The 21563-nt window shown below is 48.5% G+C and overlaps 6 protein-coding genes and 2 non-coding genes across 8 annotated transcripts; 3 read left to right on the top strand and 5 right to left on the bottom strand.

Annotated features, from left to right (window-relative positions):
• Positions 1 to 1391: 1391 nt before the first annotated feature.
• SPPG_06428 (uncharacterized protein) lies at positions 1392 to 1787 on the bottom strand (the record flags this gene model as incomplete). The annotated part of the gene is made up of 2 exons (XM_016754634.1): positions 1392 to 1491; positions 1570 to 1787. The coding sequence occupies 2 exons, from the start codon at positions 1785 to 1787 to the stop codon at positions 1392 to 1394; spliced, it is 318 nt and encodes a 105-aa protein (XP_016606049.1).
• A 1496-nt stretch (positions 1788 to 3283) lies between these two features.
• Positions 3284 to 3354, top strand: SPPG_10150. The gene has a single exon. It is a non-coding gene; the product is annotated as a tRNA-Gly (tRNA).
• A 1361-nt stretch (positions 3355 to 4715) lies between these two features.
• Positions 4716 to 7635, bottom strand: SPPG_06427 (uncharacterized protein). The gene is made up of 9 exons (XM_016754633.1): positions 7248 to 7635; positions 6877 to 7010; positions 6586 to 6816; positions 6299 to 6524; positions 6135 to 6241; positions 5542 to 6070; positions 5281 to 5477; positions 5156 to 5219; positions 4716 to 5065 (listed from the first exon to the last, which is right to left on the bottom strand). Exons 1-8 carry the CDS (start codon positions 7404 to 7406, stop codon positions 5207 to 5209), a joined length of 1596 nt encoding a protein of 531 aa, XP_016606048.1. The 5' UTR covers positions 7407 to 7635; the 3' UTR covers positions 4716 to 5065; positions 5156 to 5206.
• A 3807-nt stretch (positions 7636 to 11442) lies between these two features.
• On the bottom strand, positions 11443 to 11693 carry SPPG_06426 (uncharacterized protein; the record flags this gene model as incomplete). Its single annotated transcript, XM_016754632.1, has 2 exons — positions 11443 to 11462; positions 11507 to 11693. The coding sequence occupies 2 exons, from the start codon at positions 11691 to 11693 to the stop codon at positions 11443 to 11445; spliced, it is 207 nt and encodes a 68-aa protein (XP_016606047.1).
• Positions 11694 to 13281: 1588 nt separating this feature from the next.
• SPPG_06425 (uncharacterized protein) lies at positions 13282 to 14178 on the bottom strand. The gene is made up of 4 exons (XM_016754631.1): positions 14052 to 14178; positions 13737 to 13856; positions 13549 to 13664; positions 13282 to 13480 (listed from the first exon to the last, which is right to left on the bottom strand). The coding sequence occupies exons 1-4, from the start codon at positions 14084 to 14086 to the stop codon at positions 13359 to 13361; spliced, it is 393 nt and encodes a 130-aa protein (XP_016606046.1). The 5' UTR covers positions 14087 to 14178; the 3' UTR covers positions 13282 to 13358.
• Positions 14179 to 14489: 311 nt separating this feature from the next.
• Positions 14490 to 15400, bottom strand: SPPG_09371 (uncharacterized protein). Its single transcript, XM_016757531.1, has 5 exons — positions 15341 to 15400; positions 14984 to 15114; positions 14792 to 14923; positions 14647 to 14733; positions 14490 to 14583 (listed from the first exon to the last, which is right to left on the bottom strand). The coding sequence occupies exons 1-4, from the start codon at positions 15374 to 15376 to the stop codon at positions 14652 to 14654; spliced, it is 381 nt and encodes a 126-aa protein (XP_016606045.1). The 5' UTR covers positions 15377 to 15400; the 3' UTR covers positions 14490 to 14583; positions 14647 to 14651.
• Positions 15401 to 15563: 163 nt separating this feature from the next.
• Positions 15564 to 15634, top strand: SPPG_10149. The gene has a single exon. It is a non-coding gene; the product is annotated as a tRNA-Gly (tRNA).
• Positions 15635 to 17736: 2102 nt separating this feature from the next.
• Positions 17737 to 19116, top strand: SPPG_09370 (uncharacterized protein). The gene is made up of 2 exons (XM_016757530.1): positions 17737 to 18566; positions 18634 to 19116. The coding sequence occupies exon 1, from the start codon at positions 18180 to 18182 to the stop codon at positions 18507 to 18509; it is 330 nt and encodes a 109-aa protein (XP_016606044.1). The 5' UTR covers positions 17737 to 18179; the 3' UTR covers positions 18510 to 18566; positions 18634 to 19116.
• Positions 19117 to 21563: the final 2447 nt, after the last annotated feature.

Below are 21563 nucleotides of genomic sequence, written 5' to 3'. Positions count from 1 at the left end.
TCCAATCCAATGTATCCCCAGGCTTCTTGTATCCATGTAGCACTTGTTTGCTCGGAAACGGAAGACAATAGTATATTTGATGGGTTCAGATACTCATCTCCCGGATTTGATTCACTGCCAGTTTAGAAGGTTGGAATCTTTCTCTGTTTAGTAGTGTGAAGCGGTGTGTGGGTCGGTCTGGGAGGTCGGCTCTAAGATATATTTTGACTCGAGTGATGATGCGGTCCAAAGGTAGAGGCCATTGTCTTCGGCCTGCGTACGTTATCGCGAATGAACTGTCGATCCCGAGAGAGCACATCCCATTCAGTTCCGTTCGTCAAACGTAGTATCTCTGGAAACATTCGACATCTGTGAGAAGCTCAGTGTCAAAAGTCTGGCTTTAGCTTGCTCTCCCCCACCATTTCCTGACGGTTTCATCGTCCTTGACACAATTATCTTCCAAATTTTGATCAGCCTACGCTACATATATCCGGTTTCTGCGGCGACTACTGTACCTCCAAACCACTGGAGAGACATAAATTGAAGTTGAAGGAACTGCCAGATCATTCAATATTGGATTCTCATCGACTAATGCAGGTTCAAATATTATGACCGCATCGAGAAAGACATCATGCTGCTGCTGAAGGTAATTTCTGTAATCTTTGTAGATTTCATACTTTTCAATGTAGCATAAAAAAAGTAATGTATCTTTTCAGTGAGCGTCCGCTTCTTTAAGTTACTCCGGGCGCATCTCAATCAAGCGTGCCCTGTACTCATCACCTGGGCATTCAATCGGTTGAGGTTGGGCCCGCTGTTAGACACTGGCGTTAAAGCCTTAGCCACTTCCGTACTCACTCCGTCGGTCGCACTCCACCCTGGTCTCCTTACGCACATACAGGTTTACCTACCAGCCCTCTTTTATCCTTCCGTTTCCTTCAGCAAGAAACATTTTAACGAATACACCTTTTCTTCAACTCAGCGTGCAAGTTCGGAAACGTGCCTGCGGTCAGATGCATGGTATGGATAGCTATTTCCCCAGATATCCACCGAACTTTTGCTTCTCCTTTACAGAGCACAAGTGCGTTCTTTGCTATTGACCGCTGGATTGGCCGATGCGTACCATATCTGCAAAAGGCAAACTCCCAGTTATTTTTGCTATTGCATAGCTGGACGGTGCCACGGGCCAACTGCTGCCAGTGATTGCCGGCTCACCCCGTCCGCACACGCTCATTATGTTACTTGCAACTGTTACGGATCATTCGGGTCTAATTGACATTTGCCGACTCGGCCAAGAAACTGAAAGCCAATGCATGCTGAGCTACAAAAGCCAAGGCAGTTCCCACATTGCTTCACTGAGATAAGTGCACAATTGCATCCACATATCGTCCCTTTTCTGACACGACTCTATTTAATCACAGGGTTGTCTTGACGCGATTAGTTGCAGCAGGAGCCGTTGCAGGAGGGGATATATTCGCCTTTACGGAATCAAATTCCACCGTGCATTTCCGCATTCTTTAACAACGTTGTCGAGAATACAGTCCCGCTCGATACTTTTCACTACAAGCCCATACGTCAGCGTACGACACATACCGGTCCTGCGCAACATTGGTAGCGTTACTGACGGCAAGCGGCTCGCAGGTTATGCAGAACACTTCGGCAGCCGCGAGACTAGTTACACCCGGCTCACCAAACTTGGTAGGTGACTGGAGATCTACCCCGCCTACGTCGAGTTTCCAGATCGCACGCGCTTCGATTGGACGGAACGCGCGAGTCGAGTAACTGAAGCGGGAGGGCGAGGAGTACCGCATATTAGCGAGAGCGAGAAGTTCATTGGAATATTAGATCAGCTAGAATACCCATTTTATTCCATCGGTCCCGGTGTATTCACCGGGCAATTAGGTATATTTGAATTACATGTGTAAATTGGTGGCATATGGAGTATCTCATGTTTCATGGATATCTGCAAATATGTTAGCCAGTCGCCTATTTTGACATTTTCGTGTACTTTGACATTTCGCTCGAGATAAAGCGACCAATGCATTCGCATTAAACCAGTCATACAGCCAGTACACTAGCATTTGGGAGGATCCTAGTCGACCAGTCTCCCTGACCGATTACGATTCGAATGGCCAGTCATGGAATCTTTCCGCTTAGAATGAAGAGGTTAATAGGCAGGGTGCGGTGATTAGATGAAGCAATTCACTATTATAGTATTAACACATGATGAAATCCTTTCTTTACTCGCTTTCATTAGTAGGACATTCCTTGGCACTCGCTGTGGCCCGGACGCAGCGCGGACGACGGCTAGAAACAATACTGATACTCACTTCTGTCCAGTCTTGCCAAGTCGCCCACCGCGCGATTGGCGGCTAGTTGAATAGGGGACTCTTTGGTATCTATCGGGTGCCTTCCCTTGGGGAGAACTTAGCTGGCGCTTTTGCAACACCAGACCCTAGTTAAAGGTCGTCCGTCGATGAATGGGTTGATGGGCTTCGCGCTGAGTGTAGTGTGTTTGGGTTGTCCCAGTAGTGTCCCTCGGTATCTATCGATGCCCTCACTCTGTGGGGACTTGCTGGGGATGGGCAGCAGATTAGGACAGGCGGTTCCATTTGGAATGCGGCTTCGTGTTTCAAGTGTTTGCCTGTTTTAAGCACTATTTGTCAAGTTGAATTCGACCACGACGTTCCCGGCATGTAGAAAAGGAGGAGAATCCGACTAGTTTAGTGAACATATTTCTCTCTTGTTGTGATCGTCGTCTTCGCAATGTTTGGTGTTTGGTTTCCACACCTCTGATAATCCTTGCTATCTCAGCGGGATCTAACGGGGATGTCTGCGCATCGGTTAGCCATTCTTGCCCAAGATTGACACTTAGGATGTCTATAGGGCGGTTCCCTTCTGACGCTGGATCTCATCCATTGGAGCCCTTCGTCGCCTTCAGCGTCGCCCATATCGCCCCGCTCCCAGTAACTAATTCGCAAATATGTAGTGAAACAATCTCGTTGCGATCTCAGAATAGATGAGCGTCATCTACCTGTAACGACATCACCCTCGGGATAAGGGGAAAACCCTTCTCATCTTGTTTTGCGCATTGTATATCTATTTTGTTCCCACTTTTGCAACAGGTGCCTCCGACTTGCCGCTAGGGCCACTGGCGGGAATGGATTTGTGTAGAGGTTAGGGTGATCAGTATTCTCGAGCGTAAATACAAGTCCTGCAAGTGTGTTACTTCAGATGCCGCGCACGGTGAATGCGGCCATTTTCAGTTAAATTGACATATGATAGAGATTCATTAATGAATACACGAGCATTGGTGGTTTAGTGGTATAATTACCGCCTGCCACGCGGTTAACCCGAGTTCGATTCTCGGACAATGCATTGCACCAGGCATCGTCGTACTTTTTTGCGTTGTGGACCCAACGCGTCAAACAATTAGGGGGAATTCTCAGATTGCTGCTGTGCATAATGAATGGAAACAAGGCTGTAACTTCAGCAGTGGCGATAAGACCAAGCCGTTACTTTTCCTGAATCTACGTGCATGAAACGGTCCTAGTGTGGATGGAGGCCAAGAAAGGGTCGTGGACAGAGGACCCTGGAGACCCTGGAGAAGCTGAAGGGGCGACGCTGAAGGCGACGAAGGTCCAAAGATGCGATGGATGATCTTTTAACAGAGGATTCGTGGCTTGGTGACATACAACTAGTATCGAATATATGATGGGACAGATAACGGGTAGACAGCAGAAACACAGCAGCGCATGCGTTAAACCAGGTTTGATGTCATGGCCATACCGCCGTAGCAATTGCTATGAAATAGTGCATTGAATGAATGCATCCACAACGAACCCACAATGGAAGAAATTATAAATCTTAACCGCTGTGTGGTGTCCCATCACATACTCGATAGGAGTTGTACAGTACATGCCTAACCCTATGCATGATGTCAATCATGAAGTACCGAACCACTATAAACAGAGCATTGGTGGTTTAGTGGCCGCCTTCCTGAAGGTGGTAGCCGAGCTCGATTATCGGCTATTGCATCCGCAGAGCCTCGTCCATCCTTTTGCCTTTATCTACATGCATGATTCACGGTAATAGTCAATTATGAGTATAAGACAGTTACTTGGTGGTTTAGCAGAAACCGCGTTCGATTCTCGGGCAATGCATACATGAGTTGTCCCAATGTTTTTTCTGCTGGAAAAAGATCAACGATGCCCAGGAATGTCAACCATGAACAACCGGAATAGGTGGATTCAGTGGCTGGATTCTCGGCCAATACATTCCTCCTCTCGGATAAGGTAATATTATTGCTGAATATTTATCATATCCGTATGGTCCGCACTAGCAAGTCTATACAAGTCTGTACGGAACCGCACAAGATAATCGAATCAGGTGCATAATACCACCGCACTACAAGTATTCGATGTACCCCCCATTACACTTTCGTGACATAACTATCGTCTTGATTCTCCGCCATATGCATTCAGACAAAGCCCGACGTGTTTCTTGCTCAGTATTGTGGCTTCATTCAGCGCGACATGGACTTTTCTTGCAATGTGTCAGTTGACCAAGAGGTCTGCTAGAGAAAAGCGGCTCATCGTGTATTTTGGTGCAATCTGACATCCCGAGGCATTGCAAAGCAAGAGCGAAAACGAAGAGCTTGATACACAGTTCAGTACAATCATGTCGTGCGACGCCATACTGCATTCATTCACAAACATTTACGAAAAAAAAAAAGGTAGCTTGACTTGAATTTAACAATTGTAAAGTGGACAGAAGGATAATTTATGAGCCTCTTTATTCGAAGAATACACTGAGCCCCACCCAACCACAGGAAAAAGTCTCGGGTTCTAGAGTCTTGAGGTGTCGTCCTTGAAGTCCCGAGTCCGCTCCGAACATCGATGCATTAAAAAGTAGAGAAAAGAAAATAGAAGTCAGTTTCGGTTGAAAGACATCAAAGAGATACCATAGATAACACTTGGTGGTTTCCGTGTTATCTTAGACAACTCGAAAACCGTAAAAATCAGACGAGGTTTCGAAAACTTACCCTGCCAATAATCGTAATCTTGATGGAAGGTGATGGAAGCAGTTGCTGTGAAAAGCAAAAAAAGATGGTCAGAACTGTGCCGGACGTACGAGAGCCACGACGATAGAAAAGTTGACCGGACAATATAAAGCTTACCCTGGTACCATTTTCAAACCTCCTCCGAGCCACAGCGCACAGGCGCTACCTTCAACGACGAGACCTACCAAGGAACAGGAACGATGAGAACCAGTTGTACGGCTATGCAAAACAAGAAGACATACTTTTTCCTGGTGGGTGAGGCCTCTTCCCGTGTATCTTCCGTATCTTCCGTAGTATCTTCAGGCTTCTGAGTCCGTGCCTTCGGTTTAGGCTTCTCCGGCGTTGGGAAGGTGTCTGCCATGTTCACCTCTTCGTCTCGGGGGTATCGGCTCAAGCTGGCCTTCTGCATGATCTCGCGCCTACTATCGTCCAGCGCGAGCTACAGAGCATAAGAATGTCAATACCCAGAACATACAATAGAATCGGGGAAACTGTTTCCTTACCCCCCAAATGAGCACTATACGGCACATTTCCAGAAGACGAGCGAAGCTCGAGAATCCCATCGACAGACACCATTCCCCAACATTGCCGGTGACGACGACGCCACTGGGCAGGCGATACGAACAGCGAAGGGTCCACTCTTCCCCCAAATTAACACACGCCCATGTTTCTAGGGCTGTTCCTTTCTTACGCTGGATCGCATCCATCGCGTCTTTGGAGCCCTTCGTCGCCTTCAGCGTCGCCCCTTCAGCTTCTCCAGGGTCCTCTGTCCACGACCCTTTCTTGGCCTCCATCCATACTAGGGCCGTCCCATCCAACGTCACCCATAGCATGTCGGCCTTGCGACCTCGCACCCATTTCCTATCTTCCCCTGCATGCATAAGCTTACGCGTCTTGCTTGCATGCACGCTCTCTTCGGGTGTACTGGTGAAGAGGCCTCGGGGTGCAAGGTCGTAGAACAGTCTGTTCCATAGGCGCATATAATCCGCTTCGCGCGTCATGGGACAAACTTCCTTGGTCCAGTGGAGACAGCTAAGATCAAATAATAGTCAAGCCTATATCTAGGAATCGTAAGAGCCCAAGGGCAACGACTTACAACTGAAGGATGACCGAGTAAAGTTCACGGTAGGGTGATACATTCTCTCCGCCCACCCGAAACATGAAATCCAACACCTCTTCTAAGGTGTTACCTTGGCTACTCATCTGCGAGGACGATCCACATTAGAGAGGGCTCGAGGCTTGACACACAAACGTCTATACCTTCTCTAACCGTGACAAAAAGTCGGCACACTTGCGAAGACCCGGTGTCGTGAACACCTCGTATCTCTGTTCAGGGTCACAGTAGAAAAACTTGGTGTATTTTGAGCTGGGGCGCTCGTTCCATAGGCCCCTCACGAACACCAGGTCTTCTTTTGCAAATGCGGCTGGGTCCCTCCGGCGCAGAGCGCTCATCTCTTCAAGATCGAAGATAAAGGAATGGGCGGGACTGTGACGCCATGAGTACAAGAGCGGAATTCATGTGTTACAATAGAGGCACGATACACTACCTCTCATTCTCGACACGAATGGCATTGGAAGCCATCACCGCTTCCAATAGAACTCCGGACGGCAGGAGGGTTCTTCCCAATTTGAGCAGCTGTGCCATCACATGCTGCTCATGGTTGAACAAAGCGACACGATCGTCACTATCCACGTCCGTCTCCTGCGTGGTCGAGCAGGAAGGAGCGTAGTCGGAACCATAGTCGGAGGACGAGGGGCTGTCCTCACGAATGAGCCTACTACACAAAGACGATTCAATGCACTGATATGTCAATCAATGCAGAAAATGCGCTTCACACCTTTTGCCTGTCACTGTATCGACAATCACCCTATTGGTGTGTGCTACGTCCAATTGGGTGTGCGCTATGTCCACATGCGCACCCAGGGCTCGATCCAGGAGGCTGCTCTTGATCTTATCGAAATCCATCCGACGCTACATTGAACATCACCATATGAGTTTAAAGCGTGAAAATCAAAGCTACAACTATAAACGAGTGCTCGGACTGGATGACCCCATGCGATGAACGGTGATCCCAGCCGGACAGGTGGTACGTATCCACAGACCACAAACCCCTGCCTAGGACGGCCTCACAGACAAGCCGCGGGAACCGTTCCCACCGCCCAAAGGCGGTCTTCAACTACCCAGGGAACTCTTGACTTGAATACTCACAGCCAGATGTGTCTTGATTCGGCCTTCGATACGGGGGCGTATCTTCTTTGGCATTGTGGACAGATCTTCTTGTGCTTGCTTGAGCAGAGCTCGGTATTCATCCCAGGTGCCAGCTGGGTTGGCGTTGATGTATTCTTCTACCGTAGGCACGTTCGACATTCTGTAGAGAAGAGAGAAGAGAGAAGCGTGAGAGTAGAGAGTAGAGAGAGATAGAGAGAGAGAGACAAAAACAAACGCAAAAGAAAACAAAAACGAGTTACGACTGTGTGTGTGTGTGTGTCGAGAGAGAGAGAGAGATCCACAGAGAGGGAGAGAGCGTAAGAGAGCGTAAGTGAGAGAAGAGAGAAGAAGAGAGACAACAAGAACGAGAGCGAGGGGGAATGGGGACCTTCATCCTTTTATACAAAAAGAACGCATGTGTGATTATCAATCTTACCCTATCTTTTGCGCAGCTGAAAGGTGTACATGTAAGTATTTCGAACCACATATCGGATGAATGTATCCAGCTATCATAGCGTAGCTATCATGCATGCAGCGGATAAGTGATTAGATGTGAATTACATGTGTAAATACACGGCATATGGACGTTGTTGAGTATGCATCATTCCTGTCGCTTGTCCAGGTGAATAAACGATATGCGTTAAATGGGTCAATAACATTTTTGTACGCGCGTATGGTCATGTGGAATCACACTACAATCGGCAGTAATCAGAGTGAAATGCATTGGAACCTGTGCATTTTGGGAGACAAGATACGTTACACTGGGCCAATTTGTGGACGCGTAAATTTTGTTGGACCACGTTGGGCCAGGCTGGACGGTGATTGGCTAGAATGTCCTTACCCAATGCTTACGACATGCTACCAGGCAAGCGGTTTGTATCCATCATCCATCTTGATAATCATACACGGCAATATTTGTTATTCTAATCAAGGCCATGTCTAATTGAGATCTGGGGTTATACTTACAATATGGACACATTGTCTTGAGTTGCCATGCAGCGCCGGCTTTTAGAGCCCGCTTAGTCTTCTAAGCCCCACCAGAATGCGTGCGCCCAACGCACTTTGACAGGAGATGCAGCTTATTGTTACTTGTATCTAATGGCAAGTATACTCCTACTTGTATCCAATGGAAGCACTTCCCTATGTTCTGTATTGTGCGAAAAAAAGTCTTACATATAATACTACAGTATTCAGTCTTCACGCATTCCGTGTATATATAGATGCATTATTGCATTACTTGCTTGTTCTCACCCACTCGGTACTGTAAGTATACCTTAAGTGGGACTGACACGCATCACGGTCATGTGTTTTCAAGGTTATTTTGTAAAGTAGACGCGCGTCCAATCCGCATGCCCGATCACGTGGAATCACGCCCAAATGGGTATAAAAGCCCGAAATGATCCGCACCCCCCCTTTCATAACGCGTCGAACTCTTGCAAGATGAGCAGTCCACCCCCACAAGCGATGCGCAGCCGGCGTACGCACATCTGCATCAAGACTTGTCCTGCGGTGAGTATTTCAAACTCAAGTGTCCTCCTCGGTAGTTGAAGACCGCCCTTGGGCGGTGGGAACGGTCCCCGCTAGCTTGTCTGTGCGGCCGTCCTGGGCAGGGGTTTGTGTATTCGTACCACCTGTCCGGCTGGGATCACCGTATGGGGTCATCCAGTCCGCTATGCGAGTATGTGCTTTGAAGACCGCTTAACGGCGGTGGGAACGGTCCCCGCTAGCTTGTCTGTGCGGCCGTCCTGGGCAGGGGTTTGTGTATTCGTACCACCTGTCCGGCTGGGATCACCGTATGGGGTCATCCAGTCCGAGCACTCGATGATAGATGCAGCGTTGATGTTCACACTTTAAACTCTGTGCTAATACCAATTTTGTTTCCATTTTACAACATATCCTCACAGGGACCACTCCAATCGTGGCGTCGTTGTTAGGAAAACTTGTCTTGCGGTGAGTTTCAACTCAAGTGTCCTCCTCGGTAGTTGAAGACCGCCTTTGGGCGGTGGGAACGGTACCCCGCTAGCTTGTCTGTGAGGCCGTCCTTGGCAGGGGCCCGTGTATTCGAACCACCTGTCCGGCTGAGGTTCCCGTATGGGGGGTCATCCAGTCCGCTATTCGAGTATGTGCTTTGAAGACCGCTTAACGGCGGGGGAACGGTTACCCGCTAGCTTGTCTGTGAGGCCGTCCCTGGCAGGGGCCCGTGTATTCGAACCACCTGTCCGGCTGAGGTTCCCGTATGGGGGTCATCCAGTCCGAGCACTCGTTATAGTTGCAGCTTTAATCTTCACGCTTTAAACTCTGTGCTAATACCAATTTTGTTTGCGTTTTACAACATATCCGCACAGGGATCGCACGAACAGTTACTTGTTCATCGGCCTAAGCAAGACTTGTCCTGCGGTGAGTATTTCAAACTCAAGTGTCCTCCTCGGTAGTTGAAGACCGCCTTTGGGCGGTGGGAACGGTCCCCGCGGCTTGTCTGTGAGGCCGTCCTAGGCAGGGGTTTGTGGTCTGTGGATACGTACCACCTGTCCGGCTGGGATCACCGTTCATCGCATGGGGTCATCCAGTCCGCTATTCGAGTATGTGCTTTGAAGACCGCTTAACGGCGGTGGGAACGGTCCCCGCGGCTTGTCTGTGAGGCCGTCCTAGGCAGGGGTTTGTGGTCTGTGGATATGTACCACCTGTCCGGCTGGGATCACCGTTCATCGCATGGGGTCATCCAGTCCGAGCACTCGATTGTAGTTGCAGATTTGATTTCCACGCTTTAACTCTGTACTAATACCAATTTTGTTTCCATTTTACAACATATCGTCACAGGACATCGCGAAGCGTGACTTGTTCCGTCGGCCAAAGCAAGCAAGACTTGTCCTGCGGTGAGTACTCAACTCAAGAGTTGCCCTCGGTAGTTGAAGACCGCCTTTTGGCGGTGGGAACGGTCCCCGCGGCTTGTCTGTGAGGCCGTCCCAGGCAGGGGTCTGTGGTCTGTGGATACGTACCACCTGTCCGGCTGGGATCACCGTTCATCGCATGGTGGTCATCCAGTCCGCTATTCGAGTATGTGCTTTGAAGACCGCTTAACGGCGGTGGGAACGGTTCCCGCGGTTTGTCTGTGAGGCCGTCCTAGGTAGGGGTCTGTGGTCTGTGGATACGTACCACCTGTCCGGCTGGGATCACTGTTCATCGCATGGTGGTCATCCAGTCCAAGCACCTCTATTATAGTACAGTTTGAATTGCAAGTTTTCGACTTCATACTAATATCATGTTTCTGCATTTACAACATATTGTCACAGAACCCCGCGAAACGTGACTTGTTCTGTCGGCCTGAGCAAGACTTGTCCTGCGGTGAGTATCAAGTCGAGTCTCCTCCTCGGTAGTTGAAGACCGCCTTTTGGCGGTGGGAGCGGTTCCCGCGGCTTGTCTGTGCGGCCGTCCTAGGCAGGGGTCTGTGTATACGCATCACCTGTCCGGCTGAGATCGCCGTATGGTGGTCATCCAGTCCGAGCACTCATTAATAGTTCCAGCGTTGATTTTCACGCTTTAAATTCTGTATACTGATACCAGTATTTTCCATTTTTACAACATATCCTCGTAGGGACCACTCGAGAACCGTGACTTGTTCTGTCGGCCTGAGCAAGCCTTGTCCTGCGGTGAGTATTCACGTCAAGTGTCCTCCTCGGTAGTTGAAGACCGCCTTTTGGCGGTGGGAACGGTCCCCGCTAGCTTGTCTGTGAGGCCGTCCTGGGCAGGGGTTTGTGTATTCGTACCACCTGTCCGGCTGGGATCACCGTATGGGGTCATCCAGTCCGCTATGCGAGTATGTGCTTTGAAGACCGCTTAACGGCGGTGGGAACGGTCCCCGCTAGCTTGTCTGTGAGGCCGTCCTGGGCAGGGGTTTGTGTATTCGTACCACCTGTCCGGCTGGGATCACCGTATGGGGTCATCCAGTCCGAGCACTCGATGATAGATGCAGCGTTGATTTTCACGCTTTAAACTCTGTATACTAAGACCATTTTTTCCGTTTTACAACATGTCTAGTGCGCTCTCCCTTTTTTGTTCGGGATATGATGGTGAGTTTTCGTATTGTGTTGTACCTTGTCTTTCCCTGCAGAATTCTGACCATTCCTTTGTGGTTTAAACGGCAACAGCCCTGCGCAAACCGTACCGAGTCATTGCAAAGCAAACGCGCCGCACCATTTCATTTATTCTGAACCGCGCCTAAGAACAGAACATGGTATCCATTACCTTACGCGTTCCCTTACCCGTCCAGCGGGAACGGGACTGAAGGTATGCATCGACGTCCTCGTATCCGCCAAAGTACCCCAGAGAGTTCTTATGCACCATGTACTCTGGGACGAAGTCACCGCTCTCTGGAAATCCTCCATCAATGTCTGGGGGGCTACCCTGGTCAACCGACTGTACCTCCCATGCCTGGAACCTGGACTGCATCGCCTCCTGCTTTCAATTCACGTTCATTTCACGACCCGGTCGCGTACCTCAAAAGACTCCTCATTGGCGGGGTGGGTGGTGGGGTGGGTGGGGGTGGGCCAAGCCTAGTGCGTTAACAGATGAACATTTGCACTTCTTAAATAACAATCTCGCCTAGTTTTATCGTCATTATTCATATGGATGCATTCACGGGGTTATTTGCTAGAGGTGCGGAAAATATCTGGGTGCACCGTATGTCAACCCACCTTCACGTTTACCTTTCGAAGAAGACCAAAAAAATAGCCTCCTGGGTGTCCATTTTGAAAGTGACATATGGTGTTCCACGTCTTCAATGCTCGCAGCTCGCTCTTCATCTCGTTCCTCCACTTCAAGCGCTGTGCAAGAAGCCCACCACTACAACTCCTATCGAATATATGATGGGACAGATAACGGGTAGACAGCAGAAACACAGCAGCATGCGTTAAACCAGGTTTGATGGCATGGCCATATCGCCTTAGCAATTGCTATGAAATAGCGATTTGAATGAATGCAACCACAACGAACCCACAATGGAAGAAATTACAAATCTTAACCGCTGTGTGGTGTCCCATCACATACTCGACTCGAGTTGTACAAAGTGTTGCAGTATTTTCTAATACTTTCTGTATATGCACTTTGTAACAAACTCGGCAATATTTGCTATTCGAGCATGAGAGGAATGGATCAAAGTTGTCGGTCGTGCCCAATCGAGATTGCATCTGATCATATGAATCATGCCAGTACTGTAGGTGTATTTTGGAATCAAAGAAACTACAAAAACAGACTAAACTAAGCATGTCGAGATCTAGTCAAGGAACAATAGGTACCATGTATACAGCTAATAGCGTACTAGCCAAAACAAACGAGGCCATACCGTTCATTTTTTAAGCAGAGGTTTGCTGTCCTTTTGCCTATGCAAATATTATGATTTAAGTATCGAGATAAAAGACATTATATCTGCGCAGCAAACCTATGTTCGTTCAGAGTATCGAGAATCACTTTATTGGTCCAGTGCTGAGAATTGACCATATGAGTATCAAAGCTGCAACTATTACGAGTGCTCGGACTGGATGACCCCATGCGATGAACGGTGATCCCAGCCGGACAGGTGGTTCGAATACACGGGCCCCTGCCAAGGACGGCCTCACAGCTAGCGGGGTACAGTTCCCACCGCCATTGGCGGTCGTCAACTACCGAGATGCACACTTGAGCTGAATACTCACAAACTTGGTGCGGGCTTTCTTGTGCCCCTCCTCATCGCGTTGCAAGGTACCCCCTTCTTCTGTTGCTCTTTTGGGTAATTTCTTGTACTTTTCGCTGGTGGGAATGTCGCTCATCTTGCAAATGTTGGACGCGTTTTCAATTTCCAATCCAAACTCGACTTTTATACCTTGCTCCACTACCGTTTAACCAATGACACACTGCAATTAAGATTGCAATCATTTAGTTAACGTGACTTATGAGATGCGGCCAGTGACTGTGCGCATTTAATTGATTGAATGCATTGCAATCTGCATATTGGTAGTTAACGGTATAGGAGTGGTATTCGGACGGCCACCAGCGGTTTTCCTCTACAGTAAACTGGTTGCAGTATTTTCTATGCATTGGATAATAATTTCTGTATATGCAGGAACCCCGCAATATTTGCTATTCTAGTATGAAAGAAATGGACCAAAGCTGTCGGTCGCTTCCAATCGAAATGTGCGGGCTAACTTGATTTATCATTGTTTTACAGAAACCCCAACAGACTAAACTAACCAGTCCGAGATCTAGTCAAGCACAATAAGTGCCATGTATACAGCTAATAGCGTATTAGCCAAAACAAACGAGGCCATACCGTTTTTGAGAGGATGAGCTTCTTCAGATTTGCTCAGTGAGTCCTTTCGCTTCTCAGAGGACACGTTTTCTTGCTCTTCACTGTCCGAGGACGATGCACTGTCCTCCTCAAGTGGCCTATTGAAAACGCAATATAATGAACCAAAATCACAATCAATTTATCAAAGGTGCGAACATTAGGCCAGCTACCGCTTGTGCATAGAGCAAGTTAGCCTCCGCCAACTTGTCCTGCGCCGACGCAACCTTGTCATGAACAGCAAGGCCTTGTTGTAAAAGGCTGAGCTTGATTTTCTCAAACTCATCTCGGGGCTAAAATGTTGAATGCAAAATTGAGCAACTGTAATCGAGTGCTCGGACTGGATGACTCCATACGGCGATCTCACAGTCGAACAGGTGGTGCGAATACACGGGCCCGCCTAGGACGGCCGCACAGACAAGCCGCGGGGATCTTTCCCACCGCCATTGGCGGTCGTCAACTACCGAGGGGAAATCTTGAATACTCACAGACTTGGCGCGGGCTTTCTTGCGCCCCTCCTCATCGCGTTGCAAGGTCCCTGCTTCTTCTGCTGCTCTTTTGAGCGATTCCTTGTGCTCTTTGTGGGTGGGAATGTCGCTCATCTTGCAAATGCTGGACGCGTTTACAAGACTTGTGGACTTCTATATTGACCTCTGATCTTCTCACATGATCCCACATGACCAAAGGATAATTGGACATCGCGCATGTTCATCCACCAGCTGTTTTCCTCTACTTTTCTACATATTATCGACTGATTTTACATGCTTTGAAACATTGTAAACTGGTTGCAGTATTCTGTATGCATTGGATAATAATTCCGTATATGGGCTCTGTAAGAACCGGGCAATATTTGCTATTCTACGCGCATCTCTAACAGCAAACTCAGATGCTGTACTAGACGCGCAATGAGAAGCAAGATTATTGTGTCCTTTTGTCAGATTGTATAGAAGCATCTCAACATGTTGATCATGCTAATATGTGTATTTTAGAGAAAAAAATACACCACAATAATAGAGTGAACTAAACTAGCCGCTTAGGATTGCCGAGATCTAGCAAAGGAACAATAGGAACAAGAGGACATACCATTTTCATGAGGCGCAGGTGTGCTCAGAGGACACGTTTTCTTGCTGTTCAGTGTCCGAGGAAGACGGACTCTCCTCCTCAAGTGGCCTATTCAAAACACAATATAATGAACCAAAATAACAATCAATTTATCAAAGGTGCGAACCTTAGGCCAACTACCGCTTGTGCATAGAGCAAATCAGCCCGCGCTATTTCTTTATGAGCAGCAAGGCCTTTTTGTAATTGGGTTATTTGATGTTCAGTGTCCGAGGACGACGAACTCTCCTCCTCAAGTGGCCTATTCAAACCAACAATATATATGAACCAAAATCACAATCAATTTATTAAAGGTGCGAACCTTGTTCTTGTCAACCATTCGGCATACAACCGATTGGTTGCCGCCAGGTCCTTGAAGCCAGAGGACGTATCTCTGAGCGCAGCAAAGCCTTTTTGAAACAGTTCGAGCTTGATCCTCTCAAACTCACGGCGCTAGAATGTTTAAAAAGCCAAGTTGACATAAGTTTGAAGTTGAAAGCCAAGCTGCTAATATAAACGTGTGCTCGGACTGGAATGACCCCATACGGTGATCCCAGCCGAGGTGGTGCGAACACAGATCCCTGCCCAGGATGGCCGCACAGACAAGCTAGCGGGAACCGTTCCCACCGCCAAAGGCGGTCTTCAACTACCGAGGGGAACTCTGGAGTTGAATACTCACTTTGGAAGCAGAAGTCTCGTTAACGGTGTCACTCATCTTATGTTGCAAATGTAAGAAAGATGGGGAGATGGGCAAGAGAAAGTCAGTTTTCCCACGTTATCAAAGGTCGGGATTGCCACGTGTGGCTTGGATATTCATATTATACTAATTAGGTTAAAGTGATCGTGAGATTGTATTTTTATCATACAAGTTGTCTTTTCACGCATTCCCTGTTTTTTATCGAGCATTGGTGGTTTAGTGGTATAATTACCGCCTGCCACGCGGTAGACCCGAGTTCGATTCTCGGCCAATGCATCTGCAATTGTAGGAATAACTTTTGAGAGGTGGACTCTACATTTTACGATATTTCTTTTGCTAATGAAACGGGTATTCACAAATTGCTGCTGTGCATAACAAAGAACGGTACCAAGGCGGTAACATAAGCATCGCTGGTTAAGTGGCGATAACATCATACTCCTTCCGCATGTCTCGCAATTGTCACATAAGTTTTTGCTCATTCGGCGTGGGGATTGTTAATCTGAAAGCCTAGCAAATTTCTGGATCAACATATCTACAGATGTTTGCACAACAGGACTCCCATCGTGAATGAATACTATTGCCACGCTCTTTGATATTGGTGTGATCGGAAACACACTTTGCAGCCAGCTACGTCGTGGATCGCTGCGTATAGTCCATTGCAAGAATCGTTCAGAGATGCGAATTGTCGCAGCAGGCGAACGGTTTTGGGGATACTGCATCTAGACCATGTTCGATCGAGCGACGATTGGAGAAACATCGTTTTAAGCGGCCAATGTGGAGCAATGCCTTGTCTATTGGAACTCTGCATGCGTTTCTCTCCACACACATGGTTTTGAGTATTGACCCAGACGGTCGCTCTCGATCAACCATGACACACGTCCGTCACCTTGCACATGCAGCGTTTGCTCAGCTCATATCCGCATGGTCGCCGATATGATGCGATTTTTGTTGGTGGTGTCGTTGGGATGTTGCCGCCGTAGTGTTTGGAGTCCGCTGAAGCGGCCTACCTTTCATAATCGCAAAGCTGCTGAATGAGAGTAGTTTTTCTTGGCATTCGGGCATAGATCGTTTTTTAGCCTTGTCTGCTAACAAACCCGCTGATACTACTGCTCAGCAAAAGCCCCCGTTTGATGCTGATTGCAAGTCAGTTGGGCAGAGAATAGACTTGATTGGCGGTCCCTGCCCTCGTTTGAGAACCCGGCAGTATGCCCATTTAACCTTCCCTTGCGGCCTTAGAATCGGTCCTGTAGGATGCGCACTAATCATTTGTCGTTGGACTCCTTGCTATCCGTACTAACGCTCTTCCCATGGACGCTGATTTGGGGAAGAATTCTATATTCTGAAGTTTGTCATCCTGCTGGTGCGGGCTACTGTGGTGGAGGTGGTGGCGTTCGAAACGAGTGGGCATCCTTTATCGAGTCAATTGTCGGCTGACCGGCTTCTCCTCCTCCAGCACGCATGCATCGAACAATACTTTACATTTACTGACAGAAATTGACACATTGTCGAATGCGCAGCATCTCGCATGATGGAAACGATGTGATGGAAATGGAAAGTAGAAAGCAAAATCCAAGGCAGTAACCGCATCAATAGGACAATTCAAAGAGGAAATCTTGGAGATTTGAGATCAGGAATCAATGTATTAAAAATCATATTTTACAAAGTCGATTCTACACAGCACGCTCCCCAAAACTGAACACAATCTTTTTTGCACAACTTCCGTTGAACAGTTGCGGTGAACCACTCTTGATGATGGATACCTAAAAGACTGCGGGTAGGGGTTAGCTCGCGCCATATAAGACCATGATACACCGATGCCACAAGTAGACTTGCCGACCCAGCAGGGCCAAGATCACACCTCGAAAGATACCACAACGCGCTACCCCCTGACCACCCACAGCCGCGACAGCCAAAAGGCCCGGAGATGCCGTGGCAGGCCCCTAAAGAATAACGTGCAGCAGCCCCAGCAGGTTGACTGCAACCCTCCATCCCCGACAGATACCGCAACGCGCTACCCCCAGACCACCCACAGCCGCGACAACTCAAACAGCCCCAACAGCTCAAGAGCCCGGAGATGCCGTGGCAGGCCAATGGAGATAACGTGCTGCAGCCGCAGCAGGACTTCAAAATTGCAGCCCGATCCAGCAACCATGGTTGTCCCCCACCCACCTGAGAAGAAGTCCGTCCCGGCGACGGTCGTTGTTGGTGTGGTGGAGGGGAGAAGTACATTGATGGGGAGAACGCGCGGGGGTCTCCTTATATAGTCGTGAAAAAAAACATCACGTGTCTGTCAGCCAATCAGATTCCATTACGTGCCGATACTTTCCGACTTCCGATTTCCGATGTTCCGTATTGGTTGCCTAGCAACATCATAGTCGCGACTCGATCGACATCTCCCATAATTGACCGATATCCATGTTTGACGAATGACGAAAAGAAGACGGGAAGGCGTTGATGGAATGCAATGATCAGTTGAACACAAGCCAAGAACTAGTCAGCATGTTGGGACAACCTGGCTTGTCCAAGTCGTACCCTCAAAAATAGCGCTGGATTCAGAAACAGGTATCATTGGTGATGTGTCCCGCTCTCTGACCTGGGTGACCTGGGGGAAATCCTGTCTACTTGTAGGGCATCATCACTGGGATTGCCTACCCCTCGGACTAAATGTGTACGGTCAAACTTACAGTATAAGTTAGATATTCTCTAACTACTATATTGGTATTACTGTACTATGTGAATTCCGAATAGTAGAAAATAAATCTTATAACTACTACCATTAAATCACAGTTACTCATATAATATTTTATTGGAAACTATCTTGATGGAGTGTGAAATGTTGAACCGAAGTGAGGATTTACTGTCCGCCATCTCCCGTCGCGTATCAATGATATCAAACACGTCCAAAGAAAGCGCGGATAATATCAGCAAGAAAGATCCTTCATCGACCGGCGATTATCTAGATCTGGGTAAATGCGCCAAGTACTGGTGGTCTTTATCGCGCATTATCCAAGCTTCCTATGACACGTCCTATGGTCCGAAGCACTCACAGCACCGTCCGCTTTATCGAAGATGTCTAGTTACGGATTCCCCGCTAACCTCTGTATGCATTTTCCAGTCTAAGCAGCCTATCCCGTTCAAATCGCGCGGATGAAAGACGATGCCGTCGAATTCGCTCTCGGAATTCGCTGGTAGCTGATCGACGATTCTGGTAAATGCGGATGTATTTCGCATCAGCTGCGGTCCAATTGCCGTCGGTAACGCTATCGACGTTGTAGGGCTGACCCATGGAATCGTAAAAAATGCCGCTACTTGACCGTATAGTCGCCGTTCCACGATGGATGCAAAGAATGGCGCCAAGACAAGTCCGTGATTCAACAGAAGCCGTGTCAGAAAAGTGGATGCATATCTGCAGTTACCTCGGTGAAGCAATGCGGGTACTGCATTGTCTATTGGAACTCCGCATGCATTGGATTCCAACCGCTGTGACATCCTTGGTCGAGTCGGGCAATGTCTATCAGACACGAAATATCCGTAACCTTGCAGGTGCAAGGTATCGATGAGCGTGTGCCCATCCAGTGAGCCGGCAATCACTTGCAGCAGTTGTGGCCATATGGGATCGTTGGTAAAGGGCCATCCAGTTCGAAAGTATCGATCTTTGGAAGACGTATGGCGGACGCAGGCCCACTTGGGCGTTACAAGGCATGCTGCTGTGATGTGTCGTTGCTGCCGTTGTGGTGATGGGTCGCTGCTGCGTTGGGACACTGCTCCCCTTTTATAGCTGCGAAGCTTCATATGGCATAACGGCGGCATAGGCAAATAACAAAAATAAACTGGCGTTCGCCCTTTGCGACATTTGACATTGAAGGCGTGAGCCATCCAGTTTCCAATAGCAAAAGTAAACTGGGCGGGGGGCGTTTTGCAGGTATGGCACAGGCTGCGCACATGCAGGCAAAAGAATGATACCTCCGGATGTACGGCCATCTTGCATTGCAGAGAGTGCGGAACCTATGGAGATTGGGGAGACGTTCCCATGTCCAAATTGCACTGAAACTGCCACCTCATGAAAACGACGCTGAGGTTTAAGCCTGTGGGTCGGGAATTGACTTGCTACCATTTCGGGCCGATCAGATAAGGTGTTGGAGAAACGTTGCCACCATGGGGCTAACACTTTGTACAGTTCTGTAGTATACTTGCTCGATATGCTCCGTGTGTTCGATTCACCTGATGCCAATGCAGCCCAAGTGAGCGATACAATCGTATTTGATCCATCATACATATCTTCATTATGTTACCTATAATCTCTCTGGCAAGCGGATCCTTTCAAACATATACGACGAGAGTATAGATGGATAATCCAAATTTATGAATGAAACATGAATGACCCGAATATACTGCATGCAAAGACCGCCATTTGCGACATTGCTGCCACGAGTGATATTGTACTAATCTCCATCCCGCATCTTCCTGTCTCTTATTCAACATTTCGTATCTTGTCCTCATATCTCTTCCCTTCCATTCCGCCCGTCTCCCTTGCTTTCTCCTGACGAATCCTTTCCCTCTCAGCCTGTCTATTCCAATGTCTCTTCAGTGGGATCCAGGTATATTGTGAATGGACCGTTTTATCCTAAGCGTAAGAAAATGACAAGCATTCTCTTAGAGTATCGCCTACCCCCATACAGGTTAGACGTTCTCCAAATCTACATGGGAGGACGTGGATGGACTCGCAACCAGTTGGTAGCGCAAAATGCGTCAGAACTGTCAAAACGACTGATGCTGTCTACAAGAAGGTCCTGCTGGTGCCGCCCACAGTGGTGGAGACGATTTTTGCCACGAGGGGGGATTTGAACGAGTGGGCGTCCTCTTGCAAAGGAATTGTCCAGATGCTTCTCTCATTGTCGGCTGATAACGGCTTCGCAGAATGCCATCCCAAACAAACAGCGCTTTCACCTCTTGGCATTCTCTTTGACCTGCATTCTCTTCTAGCATGCATGCAAATGGACAATGCTTTACGTTTATTGACAGAAACTTTCGTACGTCGGATGCGTAGTATCTCCCAGTGCTCTCGCGCGCACATTCCGAGCCAGCCGTCCGTTCTCCAACACAGTGGAATTTATGGCGAAATGCTCCATTTTGCATTAACCTCCGGTGATTACACGCATCCCAGATGTATGTTGGCTTGCTGGTGGACGCCCCATAGGACTAAAGTGTCGGGAAATGAGAATAAAATACAAAGCGAATATCTCATACACAGGGATCAATATATTCATAGTCATGCATATTTTACAAGGCCTATTGTACAAAGTCCGCGCCCCAAAAGCTGAACTAAATCCTGTCGGCCGAATAGTCGAAGTCGCGCGCTCCTTGAGAAAAGGATACCTAAAGGAATGCGGGCAGGGGTTAGCTTGCGCCATAAAGACCATGATACACCGATGCCACAAGTAGACTTGCCGACCCGGCAGGGCCAAGATCACCCCGACAGATACCACAACATGCTATCCCCTGACCGACCACAGCCCCAGCAGCTCAAGGCCCGAATCAGATACCGTGGGAAGCCCAAGAAGATAACATGCTGCAGCCCCAGCAGGCTGCCTACAACCATCCATCCCCGACAGATACCACAACATGCTACCTCCGACCGACCACAGCCCCAGCAGCTCAAGGCCCGAATCAGATACCGTGGGAAGCCCAAAGAAGTAACATGCTGCAGCCCCAGCAGGACTTCAAAATTGCAAGCTGATCCCAACCCATGAATCACACCCCGACAGATACCACAACATGCTATCCCCTGACCGACCACAGCCCCAGCAGCTCAAGGCCCGAATCAGATACCGTGGGAAGCCCAAGAAGATAATATGCTGCAGCCCCAGCAGGCTGCCTACAACCATCCATCCCCGACAGATACCACAACATGCCACCTCCGACCGACCACAGCCCCAGCAGCTCAAGGCCCGAATCAGATACCGTGGGAAGCCCAAGAAATAACATGCTGCAGCCCCAGCAGGACTTCAAAATTGCAGCCCGATCCAGCAACCATGGTTGTCCCCCACCCACCTAGAGAAGAAGTCCGTCCCGGTGACGGTCGGTGTTGGTCGTTGAAGTGGAAGGGAGAAGTAGAGTGTGAGGGAAAACGCGTGGTGGGCTCCCTTTTATAACCGCGTTGAATGATGACGTGTCAGACAGCCAATCAAATCCCATTCCGAAATTC

The sequence above is a fragment of the Spizellomyces punctatus genome, assembly GCF_000182565.1.
Source record: "Spizellomyces punctatus DAOM BR117 chromosome Unknown supercont1.12, whole genome shotgun sequence".
Lineage (NCBI taxonomy): Eukaryota > Fungi > Chytridiomycota > Chytridiomycetes > Spizellomycetales > Spizellomycetaceae > Spizellomyces > Spizellomyces punctatus.
Note: the sequence above shows the minus strand (reverse complement) of the source record. Positions and strands in the feature narration are given on the sequence as shown.

Coding starts and splice junctions, on each gene's coding strand:
- SPPG_06427 (XM_016754633.1), bottom strand. CDS start 7,406: ATGTCGAACGTGCCTACGGTAGAAGAATACATCAACGCCAACCCAGCT. Junction 6,817..6,876: donor GATACAGTGACAGGCAAAAG/GTGTGAAGCGCA, acceptor GTCTTTGTGTAG/TAGGCTCATTCGTGAGGACA. Junction 5,478..5,541: donor GTATAGTGCTCATTTGGGGG/GTAAGGAAACAG, acceptor TATGCTCTGTAG/CTCGCGCTGGACGATAGTAG.
- SPPG_09371 (XM_016757531.1), bottom strand. CDS start 15,376: ATGAGTGACACCGTTAACGAGACTTCTGCTTCCAAA. Junction 14,924..14,983: donor GAATGGTTGACAAGAACAAG/GTTCGCACCTTT, acceptor TGGTTTGAATAG/GCCACTTGAGGAGGAGAGTT. Junction 14,734..14,791: donor CAAGCGGTAGTTGGCCTAAG/GTTCGCACCTTT, acceptor TGTTTTGAATAG/GCCACTTGAGGAGGAGAGTC.
- SPPG_09370 (XM_016757530.1), top strand. CDS start 18,180: ATGGAGTGTGAAATGTTGAACCGAAGTGAGGATTTACTGTCCGCCATC.
- SPPG_06425 (XM_016754631.1), bottom strand. CDS start 14,086: ATGAGGAGGGGCGCAAGAAAGCCCGCGCCAAGTCT. Junction 13,665..13,736: donor ACTTGCTCTATGCACAAGCG/GTAGCTGGCCTA, acceptor CGTTTTCAATAG/GCCACTTGAGGAGGACAGTG. Junction 13,481..13,548: donor AGCTCATCCTCTCAAAAACG/GTATGGCCTCGT, acceptor GTGCTTGACTAG/ATCTCGGACTGGTTAGTTTA.